General features: G+C 45.9%; 1 protein-coding gene and 1 long non-coding RNA gene across 3 annotated transcripts in view; one reads left to right on the top strand and one right to left on the bottom strand.

Moving 5' to 3' along the window:
* Positions 1-10,232: 10,232 nt before the first annotated feature.
* Positions 10,233-14,738, bottom strand: LOC116590759. Its single transcript, XR_004285728.1, has 2 exons — positions 14,572-14,738; positions 10,233-12,122 (listed from the first exon to the last, which is right to left on the bottom strand). It is a non-coding gene; the product is annotated as an uncharacterized LOC116590759 (long non-coding RNA).
* Positions 11,994-16,114, top strand: part of ANP32A (acidic nuclear phosphoprotein 32 family member A) — a 37,543-nt gene continuing 33,422 nt past the window's right edge. Inside the window, exon 1 of one of the 2 annotated variants that reach the window (XM_032343013.1) lies at positions 11,994-12,198. In XM_032343013.1, coding sequence (XP_032198904.1) covers positions 12,145-12,198 — 54 coding nt within the window. In that variant the 5' untranslated portion in view covers positions 11,994-12,144. Of the gene's footprint in view, positions 12,199-13,359; positions 13,492-16,114 lie in introns of those variants that run through there. The other variant, XM_032343012.1, reaches the window with a different exon arrangement.

The raw sequence follows: 16,114 nt of genomic DNA, 5'->3' as shown, positions 1-16,114 counted from the left end.
TTCACACCTTCCATACAGTGACGAGCTTAATAAAATATATTCATTCCAATCTTTGCTAAATTTCCTAGTCATATAATTGGAGAAACCTAAAACATTTACATATTGATTTTTATAGACCATTAGAGGCAAAAGTTAGATTTCTTTGGCCAAAGATAAAACATGGAAGTACAAGTGCTCAGACATCCTTCAGTCATTAAAGGAGAGTGGAAAAGATGAGTTTGTCATCTCATTCCTTCTTTTTTTTAAATTTCTTTTTATTTTATTGTATTTTATTTTTAAAAAAGATTTTATTTATTTATTTGACAGAGAGAGAGAGCACACATAGGCAGAGAAGCAGGCAAAGAGAGGAGGAAGCAGGCTCCCCGCTGAGCAGAGAGCCTGACATGGGGAGCCTGCTTCCTTTCCTCTCTCTGCCTGCCTCTCTGCCTATGTGTGCTCTCTCTCTGTCAAATAAATAAAATCTTAAAAAAAAATTGTTTATTTATTTTAGAGACAGAGAGAGATAACATGAGCTGGGGGAGGTCGGAAGGAGAGGGAGAGAGAGATCTCAAGCAGACACTCCACTGAACGTGGGAGTTGGGACTTGATCCCGTGACCCTGAGATCATGACCTGAGCCGAAATCACGAGTCTCACACTTAGCTGACTAAGCCATCCAGGCAACCTTCGTTCCTTCTTTTAAAAATCTAAAACAAATAGGGGTGCTCAAATAAGGGGGGTTTCATCAGGGAGTCAGCTTGAAGATTCCCTCCCTCTGTCCTGCCCTCCCAGCTTACACTTATGTACACATGTTCTCTCTCTCTCTCTCTCTCTCTCTCAAATAAATAAATAAATCTTTTTTGTAATCTGAAAAATAAAAACAAAAAAACCTAAACATTTTTCCAGTTGTATTGAGATATAATTAACATATAACATTGTATTAGTTTTAGTAACATGATGACTTGATATATGTACATATTGACACATGACTACCACAGTAAGTTTAGTTAGCATCTGTCACCACAGATAGTTATAATGTGTGTGTGTGTGTGTATGTGTGTGTGTGTGTGTGTGTGTGTGTGTGTGTGAGATGAGAAATTTCAAGATTGACTCTTTTAGCAACTTTTAAATATAGAGTACAGTAGTAACTATAGTCACCATGGTGTATATTAAATCCCCAGAACTTACTTATCTTATAACTGGAAGTTTGTACCATATGACCTTCACACATTTTGTCCAGACCCTACCCCCTCACCTCTGACAACCTTGGTTTGATTTTTAAGATTCCACATATAAGCGAGATCATACTGTATTTCTTTTTCTGTCTGACTTATTTCATTTAGCATAAGTTAGCGCATCCTCAAGTTCCGTCCATGTTGTTGCAAATGGCAGAATTTCCTACTTTTTTAATGATTGAGTCAGAGATAGATGAACAGATAACTTGATCTCACATTTTTCTCTATCCATTTATCCACTGACATATATTTAGGTTATTTCCATGCCTTGGCTCTCATAAATAATGCTGCAATGAACATGGGGGTACAGGTATCTTTTCTAGGTAGTGATTCCATTTCATTCAGACATACTCCAGAAGTGGAAAGGCTCCTTTTTAAACTTTCTGAGGAAACTCCGTATTGTTTTTCATAGTGGCTGCAGCAATTTATATTTCCAACAGTGCAAGGGTTCCCTTTCCTCCAGATCCTCACCAACACTTGTTATCTCTTGTCTTTATGAGGTGGCCATTCTAACAGGTGTGGGGTGATATTTTCTTGTTGTTTTGATTTGTATTTCCATAACAATTAGTGATGTTGAGTATAATTTCATGTACCCATTGGCCTTTTGTATGTCCTCTTTGGAAAATGTCTATTCAGATCCCCTATTTTGTTTGTTTTTGTTTTAAAGATTTTATTTTTAAGCAATCTCTGCACCCAACATGGGGCTTGAACCTCCAACCCTGAGATCAAGAGTCACATGTTCCACCAACTAAGCCAGCGAGGCATCCCACTCTGCCCATTTTTTCCTTGGGTTGATATTGAGTTGAATGTGTTCTTTATATATTTTGGATATTATCCCCTTCTTAGATATATGATTTACAAATATTTTCTCCCATTTTGTAGGCCCCTTTCATTTTGATCATGGTTTCCTCTGCTACACAGAAGCTTTTTAGTTTGATGTAGTCCCACTTGTTTATTTTTGCTATCGTTGGCTTTGCTTTTAGTGTCAAATCCAAAAAATCATCGCCAAGACCAATGTCAAAGAGTTTATGCCCTGTGTTTTCTTCTAGGATTTTTATGCGTTCAGGTCTTACAGCTTTATCATCTCGTTCCTTCTTCCTTTTTGATGAATGCAAAACCCAAAGGAACGAAAGTTGTGTACCCTCTCTAAAACTGGCATAGACACGAAATTAGAGTTAGTGAGCTCTGTAATTCCCATCTTTCTTACAAATTGCCTGTAAGACAATTCAATCTTGGGTAGGAACCTAAAATAAAAGACAAGACAATTCCGGGGTAGAAGTCTAAAATAAAATTTTTATAGTAGGAAAGCTTCTGTGTTATGGTCATAGAAACAAGGATTTATTTTTGTTTCTCCCATGTTGGAAAGAACAAAGAAGATACTTAGCAATCCCTTTTTCCCCTATACCCTATTGCTATTTACTTGACACTGAAAATTAAAGTTATTTAAATGTGTCAAAGGGACTTTTTAAAAATAGGGTGCCCACTATGTTCAAACATTTAATTAGTCATTAAATGTATATTGAATATTCAATGTTCAAATAAGGCAGTGGCAACAAAAACATATTAAACATTATTCTTATCTTCAAGGATTTATTGTGGGAGGGGTAAAAAAAACAGTACCTGAAAACATTGGCCCCTATTGCCCTGTATAGTGTTATGGAAGTTCAAGGAGAGAAAAGATCTTGTTTGTTTGGGTGGATCATAAAATGTTTCATGAAAGCACTGGCATCAAATCTGGTCTTAAATTTTGGGTAGAATTTTGACTGGTGGGGAAAAAAAGAACATGTAAGCTGGGTGAAACATATTGTCAAAGATAGAAAAGAAAGGAAGAGCAGAAGGTCCAAATTTCTGAAAATTAGAGATAGCAATGGGAAGGTAGTATAGTATGGTGTGTGCTTGCTGGGAGTTTACCTCCCAGGCTGGGAGGTGTAGGCCACCAGGAACTGGGAGGCTGTTACTGGTCATAGGAGCACTATGACTGGAGTTCGGAAACATTCATCTGTCCACAAGAGGATATCAGGACATCTAGGCAAGTGCTGGTTCACAGAAGAGTTTCCAACTACTTGAGTAGAAAGTCTTGGAAACCGTAGTGAATTTGCATAAAATTAAATATATGTAATGTAAATGACACCCCTATATTCTGAATATGAGTCCTCTCTACATTACCATTTTTAAAAGGATTTTATTTATTTATTTGAGAGGGAGAGTGAGCGAGCATGAGCAGGGAGAGGGCCAGAGGGAGGAGGACAAGCAGACTCCCTGGGTGGGGAGCCCGACCCTGAGATCATGACCTGAGCCACTCAGGCGCCCCTACATTACCATTTTTTAAATAGTCTATAAGTAAATAAATAAATGACAAGTACCCATGTTCATTGCATCACTATTTACATTAGCCAAGGCATGGAAACAACTTAAGTGGCCATCAACAGTGAATGGATAAAGAAAATGTGTTATCTATAGATAGATAGATTGATTGATTGATTGATTATCTGGCAAAAGTAAAAGCTGATGATCCTCTGTTGTCCTTAAAAAAAAATTTTTTTTGAAATGTTATCAGTGAAAAAACCAGAAGCCTGAGAACTACTGTCACTTTGGGTCAATGTGGATATGAGGGAGATTGGAGCACTCTTAGAGCAGAGAAAGGGCTGAAAGGAGCAGCAATATTTGGGAAATAAAACTTAGAAGACAAGGCAACTGTTTGGCTATGTGAGTCAACAGAGGACAATTCCAAGGGTGCCACTGATAAAAACGGGAGAGTGAGGAGCACAACAGTATTTTGTGGAGGCAGAACAGGCAGAGGCTGACAGGGAAGATTAGTTTGGGGAATGTTGGTGTGGATGTTTCTGAGGAAAGCTGTTTGGAACGGTCCCATGGGCAATGGAAATGTCAGTCTGGAGCTCGGGAGGGAGGCTCCTTTATTGATGAGATGATGGGTGTTTATTTTACACTTGCTAGGAACCAAGCCCTAAATGTGGGGGAAAGAGAAATATTTGCATGTCATTTATATAGACTCTCTGAAAAGTATCTTTTCTTCATTAAAGTCCTTGTTACTTAAACATTATTCCTTTATGTTTATGATGCTTCTGAGAACCTATAATTCAAGGATATACCGCAAATAGAATAATAAATATTATGAATTTATAATTCACCTATCTACAAAATCCTAAATGGATAGAAAACTAAGACTGAAAACCAACTTTATTGGTGTATTGAGTTGTCATAGGCTGAGGTAATAAATAGATCAAAAAGGTAATGGGGCAGCGCCGTGGAAGTTTCCATCTTGGTCACAGTTTTATCTCTAGATTAGCAAGTGAATAGCCTGGTAGCCAGGTTCTCCTTAGAGACCCATGCTGAGACAGGTTCCACCTCCCAAGAGCAGCACCTGGCTTCTAAGATCCTCTGTCGCCCTCAGCTCAGTGGGCCAATGCATTGAAGATTTAAGGCCTCAGAGGGGCAAAGGTCACTTCTAGGAACCTCAAACTCAGTCATATGGCCAGATCTAACTACAAGGGCAGCTGGAAAGCACAGTCCAGCTTTGTGTCCAGGAAGAAGAGGAAATAGATTTTGTTCAATAATTAGTAGTCTGCTATGATTTGCATTAAATCCTTTGAGTAAAAGTTAATTTAAATAACTAAAACAGGGGTGCCTGGGTGGCTCAGTCAGTTAAGCATCTGCCTTCAGCTCAGGTCATGATCCTGGGGTCCTGGGATTGAGCCCCATGTGGAGCTCCCTCCTCAGCAGGGAGTCTGTGTCTCCCTCTGCCCCCCTCCCTGCTCGTGCTCGCTCTCTTTTTCTCTCTAAAATAAATAAATTAAAATATAAATAAATAAATAAATAACAACAACAACAACAACAAAACAGTTGGTCATGGAAAGCCTGCCTGTTGTGTGTGAATGAACAGAATATTTAGCACTGCATCTCTGGAGAGAAGGGATTACCATTCTTAGGGAACTTCTATTCATGTAACAGTTAAGCTATGCTTTAGTAGTTATAAAAATCAAACATGAAAACAATCGAATCCCTGTAACGTTGTTCAGAGTCCTTGCGAGGCTATCATTTGCTTTTTCTAGCTGAAAAGCAATCTGAGCTAAGTGACCTGAAATGATGGCGGCGGAGGCAAGAGGCAAGAGGACAGTACCCCAGGATTAATATGTTTTCTATAAGCAGATCCTTTACGACCTTCCTCTGTTCCCAGGAATATGGGCCTCTTTGATGTGTTTGTGGTTTTGACATTTCTTTCAGCATCAGCATTTTTTCTCCAAAATTGTCCTTAAAGTGACTGCATCCTTTTATGATCCCTTACTTAGCCTGTGACCACTTGCCTACTCCCAATAAATTTTTACAACAAATCTCATCCACTTCAGCTTCGTCCTGCACTTGAGCCTGAACGTGTGCTCAGAGTGGCAGATGGAAACCCATCAGCAGTAATAAATACATCACTACTCAAGATCTTTTATTGCTTGATAGCCAGAGATCTGGATTTTATTCATGAAATTTAAGATTATTTGATAATAGATTGTTCCTCTCTTTAGCATATTCCTCGGGACTAATTGCTTGTGACTTAAAATCAAATCTCTCTACTGGAGATCCTTCTTCTCGAAGTCTTAAAGCTATGATCAGTTCTGTTTTGTTAAGTATTTCATAGTATTCATACTAACATATTGTTTAGTATGGCCTAGGATTTGGAGAGGGAAGCATTTGAAAGGAAATTAAGGATTTCAGATATTAGCTCTGTTTTAGGTTGATCCTAGGTAGATGATGCGGTCTTGTCTGATTGGGCTGCTAGGACAAAATACCAGATTGGGTGGTTTAAAAACAAAACAAAACATTTATTTTTCAGAGTTCTGGAGCTAAAAGTCGGAGATCAGGTGCTCCCCTCTTCTGAGCTGGATAGTTTTGCTCTATCCTCACATGGTAGAAGAACGAGGGAGCTCTGGGGGTCCTCTTTAATAAAGCCACAAATCTCCATCCTGAAGGTCCAGCCTTGTGTCTTAGTCATCTCTATTAGGAGGCCCCCTCCTCATAATACCATCACCTTGGGGGTTAAGAGTTCAACATGTGAATTTGGGGTGGGGGTGGGGAGTGTGTGGAGGAGGGTGGAGAGGTGGGCGGGGAGAGTTGCAAACATTCAGACGGTAGGGAGTCTTTTCCTGGTAAGTAGTAGAGAGCCAGAGTGAGGTTAAGACAATTTGGAGCATTAGGAAACCTTCACAGTATTGTTCAATCAGAACATTTCATTGGATTTTACTTTTGGTCCCGGCACATCAGAATACTCTTTGGGCAGAGTCCTGAAATAGATAGGAGGCAGGGTCACACATCCCATTGTAGAAACTAAAGAGGGTAGATAATCTTTTCCCCTGACAGCTGGGACATCTGCAAATGTTCCTGCCAAGGGCTTTGAACCTTGAAGGAGTTACACAAAAATGGAAGCCCCTGAGAGATCACTTGCAGCAATGGAGGGGTGCAGTGCACAGTTTAGAGATGACTTCTGAGGGAAAGGGGGTCCTCTGGGGACTGCAAAAGAACACTGCCCAGCTTCCCCTGTTTCCGGCTCTTTTCCAGTACCTTATTCTTCTTAGGTTCTGTGATAGCCTTATATGAAATTGCTTTCTGCTTGCACTGGTCAGGGAAGATTTCTGTTGTCTGCAACCAAGAATTCCAGCTAGCACAAACATCCCCCAAATATGCTATACTTATATTTCCATTAAAGATAACTTTATCTTATTGCAAAGATTAGCAGCTGAAAAACTTAGAAAATATAAACAAAAAAACACTGTAACCCTATCACCCACAGAGCAACTTTGTAAAAATTTTTTGAAACACTTTCTGGTGCAAGGATGTCTGGGTGGCTCAGTTGGTTAAGCGTCTGCCTTCCACTCAGGTCATGATCCCAGGGTCCTAGGATGAGTCCCTTGCTCAGTGGGAAGCCTGCTTCTCCCTCTGCCTGCTGTTACCCCCTGCTTGTGCTCTCTCTTTCTGACAAATAAATAAAATCTTAAAAAAAAAAAAAAAGAAGAAGAAAAAGAAACATTTTCTGGTGCAGTCTCCCCAACTTTTTCCTGAGCATATGAACAGATTCTTTCTTTAGCTACTATAAGAAATGCTATGACACTGCAATCAACATGCCTGTCATTTGCCTACTATTCAGCCTCACCTGTAGCATTGCATCTCTGTATGAACATAAACACAAACATGATGAGTTGGTCCAGCTTGTATTTGTCACACTTACTCAAGTTTCCTTTGAGTAAATATACGTAGAAGTGAAGGCATACAAAATTATTTCAGGTACATCCTTGGGACAGAACTAATCCAGCAGAGGGCCAGTGTTCCTCTCCTGGATAAAAGTCCTCAAACACCTAACATGGCCCCCTTTGTTTGGTCATGTGCAAACCAAGGCATCATTTTTATATTCAAGTTGCTAGGATTTAGGATTTCCAGGGAAAATTTAGGATATAGGTAAACTCTCCTGAGGACCACAATTTCAACTAGAAATTCACTTAAAAATTACTCATTTCTCAGAATGCATGAAATTGATCTCTAATTCGGAAGAGTTGTAGGATTTGGATTTTAAAATCATTACATATATATATATATATATATATATATATATACAAGTAACTGCTGCCACAAAGTACATAATCAAAGAGGACAGTATTGCTATGTATGTTTTAAATTAGAAATACTACTTGTAAATCGCAAATATATGCAAAGTTCTTAGAAAGTCTGTTCTCTACCTCTTATGTCTTAATAGACAGACTTTAGTACCTTTTTCTTCAGCGGCAAACTTCAACTACAGGTAGATTTAAAAAATGAGTAGGTTCTAAATTAATTGCATTTCTGTTTTTTTCAGCCTAGCTTGCCTTTAGCCAGTCTTGTTCTAACGGCTCCTCATTCCATTATTTGCCTTTAAGGCATCTGTTGTTTTTTTTTTTTTCCTTTATAGTTGTATTTTAATTCTAGGAATACGAGTTTCTAGCTCTAGTTTTCTTCTTGGTGAGTAGTAATCGAACTTTCTCTACCCCCAAATTATCTTTAATAAGTATAAGAATCGGATTCAAAAAATTTCCAGTGATTTCCACACTAGTGTGCAGGTGATAGCTGTCGGTTTTGGGGTCCCCCCCTTTCAAAATAAACTATCTTTAGCTGGTTTTAAGACTTTTACTATTAGTTTTAAAAGTCACATAAAATGACTGCTTTCATCTAACAGTGCTTTTTCTCCATGTACAACCCACTGAAAAGGTAACTTCAATAATTAAAAAATAAATAAAACCACTCAATGCTTTATTAAGCATTAACTTTTAATAGTTAACTTTTTAGATCCTGGACCTCAACATTCCTTTGCTATTCACATCAAAATGCAGTAGTCTTCACATTTGTTACCATGGATTTCAAAAGAATAATCTACATTTCTAAGCTATTTATATAGAAAGACAAAAGAGAACATAATTAAGCTGGAGTCTTTCCATTGCATTGTCTTTTGGGGTCCAGGCAGCAGAACCATGATGTAGGTGAAAAAGTACTATGGCCAGGTTCCAATGTATGTGATTCAAGCTAAAGAACAAAAAGTTGAACTGTGAATACATTAGCTCAATTTGGAAAGGGAATGCTAACTAGAGGGTCTGCATCTTTGGAGACCGAACAAGGGCAAAGAGCTTAAATGGTAGCAGCATCACTGTGGGTTGTTTATAAACAGTACTTTGCAACACATACCAAGAAGCTAAGACACCTATTGCTCATACCTCTTAGAGAACAAAATAGGATACTCATTTGTTTGGAATGGTTCTTGAAGGAAAATACTCTGGAAGGCAGGAAGAGAGTTTTCCTTACTTGAGGGCCATCTTTCTCCCTATGGGCTCAAGCCTTTGAATTGTATCTCATTTATTCCTCTCAGTGTGAATCCAATCCAGCTCTAGAAGTTACAGACTGCAAATACTTTCGTAAGCTAACTCCCATTGTCAAATGGGCTTTTCTTACTCTATTTTCTGATACTCAGAACCATTCAGAGCATTTATTTCTACTATAATATGCAATGAAATGTCATTTAAGAAACAACTCTGCAAAATAAGAAATATAAGAGCAGTTGGGCTTTTTTTTTTTTTTTAAACATTTGGTCAAGTAGCATGGGGCAAAGCTTTAGCAAGGTTAAATTCCCACTTCGTTTTGATAAGAAAAAGTCAAAATCAATAAAACTTCTTAGAAATAAACTACAAACAACTCTATTTGTAAAAGTAGGATGAAATCTCTTCTTTTAAAGCACTTTGGAAAGATGAAAAGTTAAGTATTCAATTGGTTATATATACTTTTTGGATATTTCAACTTCTGTTAGATTGGAATCTAGTGAAGCCTTCTTTCAACTTTCTAACACCAATACAAAATCTGTCATCAAAATGTATAAAAGCTGCTTCTACAAACACTGTTAAGTTTAATGTTTTGGACTGAGTGATCAAGCCATAATTTTTTCAGTTCAGCTTGAATTTGTTTCTGTACACTCTCTTTAATGGGGATTTGGGCTTCCAAGTCATCTTCTTCAATCTGCATTAGGTGAGCTACTCGCTTCTGTTTAGCAGAGCTGGATCAGGAGCATCTCTGCATTTGATTGGCTGGCTTTTAAAGGATTACTCCTTTGGAAAGCCACTGTTCTATATCACATTGTTAGCACTGTGGACTTAATTGTGGTTAAAAATTCATATTGAGGATGAGTATTTACCACCAAAGACAACGTAAACTTCAGTACTCCTATGTTACATAGCTTCTACACATCATATCGACTTAATGTGTGTGAGATGAAGAGCTCTGTTTCAGAACAACCTTAAATGCTATACCCAGAAATAACAAATGACTCTGGCAAAGAGAGGTAATTCGGGGTCCCTGTATATTCTTTAACAAAGCCAATACAATTTAAAAATAAATGAATTCCAACTACAAAAAACTGACTTCAGTAAGATTAACAAAACTAAGGGAGACAAATGTCGGCTAAGTCAACAAGTTGAATACATTATACTACTTATATCCAGCTGAAATAAAACAATGACTTTCCATTTTTATTTTGCATTTCCCAGTTACTCAGAGTAAACATTATCACATTTCAAATTCCACTGATCATTTTATCTGAAACAAAAATTTGCCGAGTAAAATGCTTAGCTGTAGGATTTTATGTTTACAATCCATCAGGTTACAATATTAAAGTTACTACAGTTTCTTCCCCAGTGTGAGCATTCTGTATGTGCGTTTTGTTTACATTCTGTCACTTTCTATTTCCTCCTAAACTTTATATGCTCAAGAAAGAAACTGTATTGGTGTTATGTAACAATACTTCAGATTTGCAACATACATACTGGTTTATCTCTCCCTTGAACCCATGTGCCTGAAAAATAAACACAATGTATCTCTCCACCAAAACCACCATGGAGTGTATAAGGGAGAGTGTAGACCTGTAAAACTATAAGCACTGAAAAACAGTTGTGTGGAAGGGTAAAGATGTATCTGTCCTTGTTGACAACAATCCCCACGATTTATTAACAGCCACAGGCAGGGAGCTTAGTGAATGACAAGGTCCAAGGCCTGGCCATAAGAAGTGGGTAACCCAGGGCGGGGGGGGGTGGGGGGGGGGAGGGTTTTAGGTCTTACAACTAATGTGATGAAAACAAAAAACCCCAAACGCAAAGCAAGCAAACCGTAAAACCTGGAGAAAGTGCTCCAAATAGAGCCTCTTTGGCAACCCAAATTGAACCAAATGATTCAGGTGGACGATTAGAATAAACTGTGCGCCGTTTTCTTTCACTAGGTCTACAAAGCCCATAAATTATGTTTGGTCCAGAAAACCAGGAGTTATTAGCACCTTCCGTTTTCACTTTTTAATATTCAATATATTCAGCAACAATCCTTAATCCATGGTCTTCATTCATTTATTGACTGAACAAGATCCTGGATGCCTCCTGGTGATCGCTCCTTCCAGGATGACCTGATATGACAGCAAACTGAAATGCCCCTCCGTGGAGAGGGTCAAGAACCGCGAGGAAAGTCATCCAAAGGTGGACGCATCTTGCTTTCATTTATTTGTTTATTAGGGGGGCGGCGATGGCCGCTGCTGGACGAGGACAAGGCGAAGGGGCGCGCGGGCAGTAAGCCGCAGCCCCGGGGTGGGTACCCACAGAAGTGGAGGGCAGCAGCCACGCTCTACCAGCTCCGCCCGCCGGACCCAGAAAATGACCAGGCCCTCCCCCCACTGCACCCTTGACCCCTCCCCCTCTTTCCAGGCCTTTCATCCGCCCGGTCGCCCGCCGGGCAGCCCCGGACCTCACGCCGTCCACCTCTTTAGCCAACCCGGTCCAGCGACGCGGGCAGGCTCAGGGCGGCTCCACGAAACCCTCGGTCGGGCGAGGACCCCCGACCCCGACCCCTCCGGCCGCGCCCCTCCCCCTCGAGTAACGCACCTGCGGCCCCGCCCCCGGCCAAACGCTGAGGCGGCGGCGGGCTGGCGAGGCCGAGCGGCTCGGCCCTCCAGGCGCAGTCACCTTCCCTTCCCCCGCCATTCTGCCCACCCCCCTAGCTCAGCCACCAAGCAGCCGCCGAGCTCCTCAGCCGCCCCGAAATCTAAAGGGGTCCGTCTCCGGCACCACAACCAAATGGCTGAGCCTCCCTGGCCGGCTGCGCAGCCCGCCCATTGGTCCCTTCCCCCCCCGCCGCCGCCACCATTGGCTGTTGCCCGGAGACCCTCGGCAGCGATTGGCTTCAGCTGTTGCCGCTCATCCGCCGGAGCGCAGGTCCCGCCTCCTCCGTGATCAGGTTAGTGTGCGCCGCGGGTGCTGGGGGCTCGAGAACCGAGCGGAGCTGGTTGAGCCTTCAAAGTCCTAAAACGCGCGGCCGTGGGTTCGGGGTTTATTGATTGAATTCCCCCGGCGCGGGAGCCTCTGCAGAGAGAGAGCGCGAGAGATGGACATGGACAAACGGATTCATTTAGAGCTGCGGAACAGGACGCCCTCTGATGTGAGCATTTGCCAAAAATATCTCTGTCGGTCCATTCTCCTACTTTGTGTGTGTGTGCGTTGGGGGGAGGCACTTTTTTTTGAGGGGGGGCGCCCGGGAGGTGTGGGTTTGGGGGTCGGACTGCAAATGAATTGCAAGGTTGGGGGGTTGCAATGCCATCCGAGCATGTTCCGGCTGCCGCCGCCGCTGCCCTTGGTGTGTGACTACCTGTGCGTGTGCTCCCGCGTGTGCGAGTGTGGGTGCGAGAGTGTGCGTGCGAGTGTGCACCCACCGGGGGCCAGCGGGCGCACGCGTTTGGGTCGGAGAGAATGAGGCAAAATAACCATCTGAGCTCGCTGCTCCCTTGACTCCGTCTGGGGGGAAGATTAACGAGGGAGGAGGAGGGGGGCTGCCTCCTGGATTTAACAACAACAAAAAAAGGGGGTTTTATATTTTATAAATGAATCCCCCCTTCCGCCCCCCTCCGGCGCCTCCCCCCTCCCTTTCTCTCTCTCTCTCTCTCTCTCTCTCGCACACACACAATAAGTTTTGGGCTTCGCGAGTCCGGTTTAGTTTCTGATAAATGTGGGCCGAGGCCCCCGGGGAGAGCGCGTGGGGAGGGGGCTGCCGTGGAGTTGGGAATGGCTCGAGTTTAAAGTGCGTCTTCATTTCTTTGCAGTGATGAGGCGAGAGACGGGGGAGCCATATTTGTAACTTTGTAGTGTTCGTGAACGCGCCCTTTCTCTCCCTCCCTCCCTTTCTCTGCCTCCCTTCCTCTCCTCCTCTTTCTCCCTCACTCTTTCCACCCCACCTTCGGGCCAGATGCTGATGTTTCTTCCTTTCCTTCTGAAGGGAGGATAAATTGGAAGGGGGGAGGGATTTTCGAACGTGCAAAGGCACAGATAATCCCCGCGCCTCCCCACCTCGAGCGATCGCTATTGCAAGTTACCCAAAGGCTACGTCCCGGTCCCCCCTCACCCCTGCTCCTTCCGGCCTCTCCAAGATGCCAACCTTTAAGCCCTTACGGCCCCCCGGCCAGTCTTTCACCAGGGTGGGCTCCTCGGCAGCCATTCGGCGCCTGGTTCCTACATGGGCACGGGAAACTTTGTCAGGACGCGAGCTGCCCAGACCTGGTGCCCGTGGTGGGTATTGGCTGGGTCTAGATTTATGCGGGCATAGGAAACACGCAGCTCCGGGATGGGAGTTTGCCTTCTGGACGCCGTTATTGATTGGGCAGCGGCGAGAGTACGGCCGGAGGAAACTTACACGGATGGGAACTGGGAGGCTCGGGCGAAAGCCCACCCCCAAGGAGGGGGAAGGTGAGGGTGGGTTACTCGAACGCTCGTTTGTATTTCTGTCTCCCTCTCGCTTTCAAACAGTGTTTTACGCGAGTTGGCGGCTCTGGGGCGGAGACCCTGGCCGGCTCCTCTCTGGGCCCCTCCGGAGACCAGGGCGGCGCGGGCAGGAGGACCTCTCCTCCAGCCTCGGTGGCCAGGGTTCCAGAGTTGGGAGTTTGGGGAGCGCTGTGCGCTGACCTGTCGCCCCTTCAGCCCGTTAAAAACCGAATCCCTGGCGAAGGCAGGCCTTGCTTCCTCTTTTCTCTAGTTCCTCCCCCAAACCTGAGTGAGACTTTTGAAAACAAGATCCTTTTTGTGGCCCCCCCCCATCATAACGCAGCTGTGGACTGTAGACGTGCAGTGCCTTATGGCGCGCAGGGCGGGGAGGGGGTGGCGGAGCGAGGGGAGGGGGTGCCCGCCGAGAAGGCAGGAGTTTCCGCGAACAATTTGCCGTCGGTCTGCCTTTCTCTGGCCGGTTTCATCCCGGCTTAGACCCCGAGCCAGAGGATTTGGGGGCTGGGTGTGGTGATGGGGGAGGGGGCCGGAGCCGCGGTCTTCCCGCGTACTTTCCGGAAGCCCCCCGTGCGGAGGGGGAAGGGCGCACAGTAGGGGGCCGGGGTCGTGGCGGGTGGGTGTGGAGGTGCGGTTCGCACCGCCAACCCCAGCCACCCGGCTGGCCAACTGGGAGCGAGATCGAAAGCGGGTCGAACCGGCTCTTTAAACTTCCCCGAGTGTGTGCTGGGGGAGGGGAGCGCGCCGCGCCGAACTGGGAGCGATTTCTCACGCTTCGCCCCCTCGCCTCCGAGTCTCCCAGCCCACTCGCCTGCCCCCTGCCTCGAGGCGGGGTGGGGCGCGGGAGGGGATGGAGGGGGCACTTTCGGCACATTTGGGGAGGAGTGGGGGAGAGAGAAAGCTAGCTAATGAGGGACAAAAGGGGTGGGGGAGGAGGAACTATTTTTTTTTTAACCGTTCTAAAGACAAATAGCTCTCGGAGAGCGCCCCCTGCGCCCCTCCCCGCTGCGCTCCCCCCCCCCACCCGGGGCCCCCTCACACCCACCTTCGGAGCCTCTCCCAACTCGGATCCGGGGGCTGGTGGCCACGCCGCGACGCCGAAATAGGACGAGCAGCCATGTTTCCCGGGTCTCGCGCGGCCCGCCCCGCCCCTCCCCCATGGCGCGGCCGGCGCCGAGCGCGGGGCTGCGAGTGCGGGCGCCGGGCTCCATGCGGCGCGGGGCGCGGGCCGGCGGGCGGGTGGGCTGGCGCCTGGGTGGCCGGGCTTCGCGCGCGCGGGCCGGGCACGGGTGCGCCCGGCCAACCGCGGGCGGGCCTCCTGGCTTCCTCAGCTGCTTCGGAGCTCGAGGTGTTCTGTTGTTATTATTTTCATGAAGGCCAGGCCCGCCGGAGGCCGAGCCCGAAGGGCGCCGAGGCGTTATTGGGGGGCAGGGGCGGCCGCCGGGGCCCTGCTCGCCTGTGGCACGACTGCCGGGCGCTGGGCTGCCATTTTGTCACCGTGGCTGTTGTCGCTGGGGGTGGGGGGGTGCAGAGTCTTGCGCCATCGCCCCGACGGCCCCGGACGTGGAGGCAGCAGGGGAAGCCGGCTCCAGGGACCCCCGGTTGTGCTCTGGGCCCCGAGGGGGTCTCCCTCCCTGCGACAACGGCCTGAGGCTCTGCTGGAGCGTCGCGGCGGCGGTCGCCCCGGGAGGGCGACGATCCTCCCCGCAAGTGCTCCCCCGCCACCCCCCGTCGCGCTCCCTGTCTCCCCCGCCCCTTTGCTCGCCAGTGTTTCGCCCTTCCTCCCGCTGGCGTTTTAGACGTAGTTAAATGTGGCCCTAAAGACGTACTGGTCGCCCCCTTTGCTCTTTCGGAGGAACTGATAGGAAGGTTGGGGGAGAAATTAAACATGAGGTTTCTTTTTCGGGAGGGGGGCGCGCGCGGGACTCTAGCGGCCCTAACTGGAGCCAAGGACAGCAGCGGCTTACCCGGGAGGGACGAGTTGTCGCTGTGTTGGGGGAAACGCCCTCCGGGGCTGGGCTCTCCGGGAAGGTAGGTCGCGCTCCGGGTTTCAGGTGGGTGTTGCAGCGTCCTGCAGCTAGGGGAGCGCCCCCCCAATCTTCCTCTGCCCCTCCCCTTTTATTTTTTGCTTTGGGGAAGGCAGGTTATGGTAGTGAACGTAACCCTAAACCCGAAAAGAGAAGGTAATAAGGAATAAGGTCTGCTTTTTAAAAAAGTAGGTGATGTCTTTCTCCCGGCCGCCTTTCTGCGTCATGTCTCTGGCTTCTCTCCTCTACTTTTTAAAGAGCGATGTCAGTGCTGGTTAAGCACCTCACTGGTTAAAGTCTGGTGTCTGCACGAGACTGGCTTTGATGGCAGTGCCCAGCAAAGGCTGCCCAGGAAGCCAGGTTTTAACTTTGACCTTTGGAATACGTCGCATGATGTTTTCCAGACTGACTTACTGCCTAATTGGGTTCATGTAGCCTGATATTAACTCCAGTTTATGCAAGCCAACCAAGGATCCCCAAGCAGAAAACTGAGCTCCAGCTCAGTATGGTCATGGTCGGTTGTTTTGTTAGTGGATTGCTGCTGGTCGTAGTTTTGAGTCT

Source organism: Mustela erminea, chromosome 5 (assembly GCF_009829155.1).
Source record: "Mustela erminea isolate mMusErm1 chromosome 5, mMusErm1.Pri, whole genome shotgun sequence".
NCBI lineage: Eukaryota > Metazoa > Chordata > Mammalia > Carnivora > Mustelidae > Mustela > Mustela erminea.
Note: the sequence above shows the minus strand (reverse complement) of the source record. Positions and strands in the feature narration are given on the sequence as shown.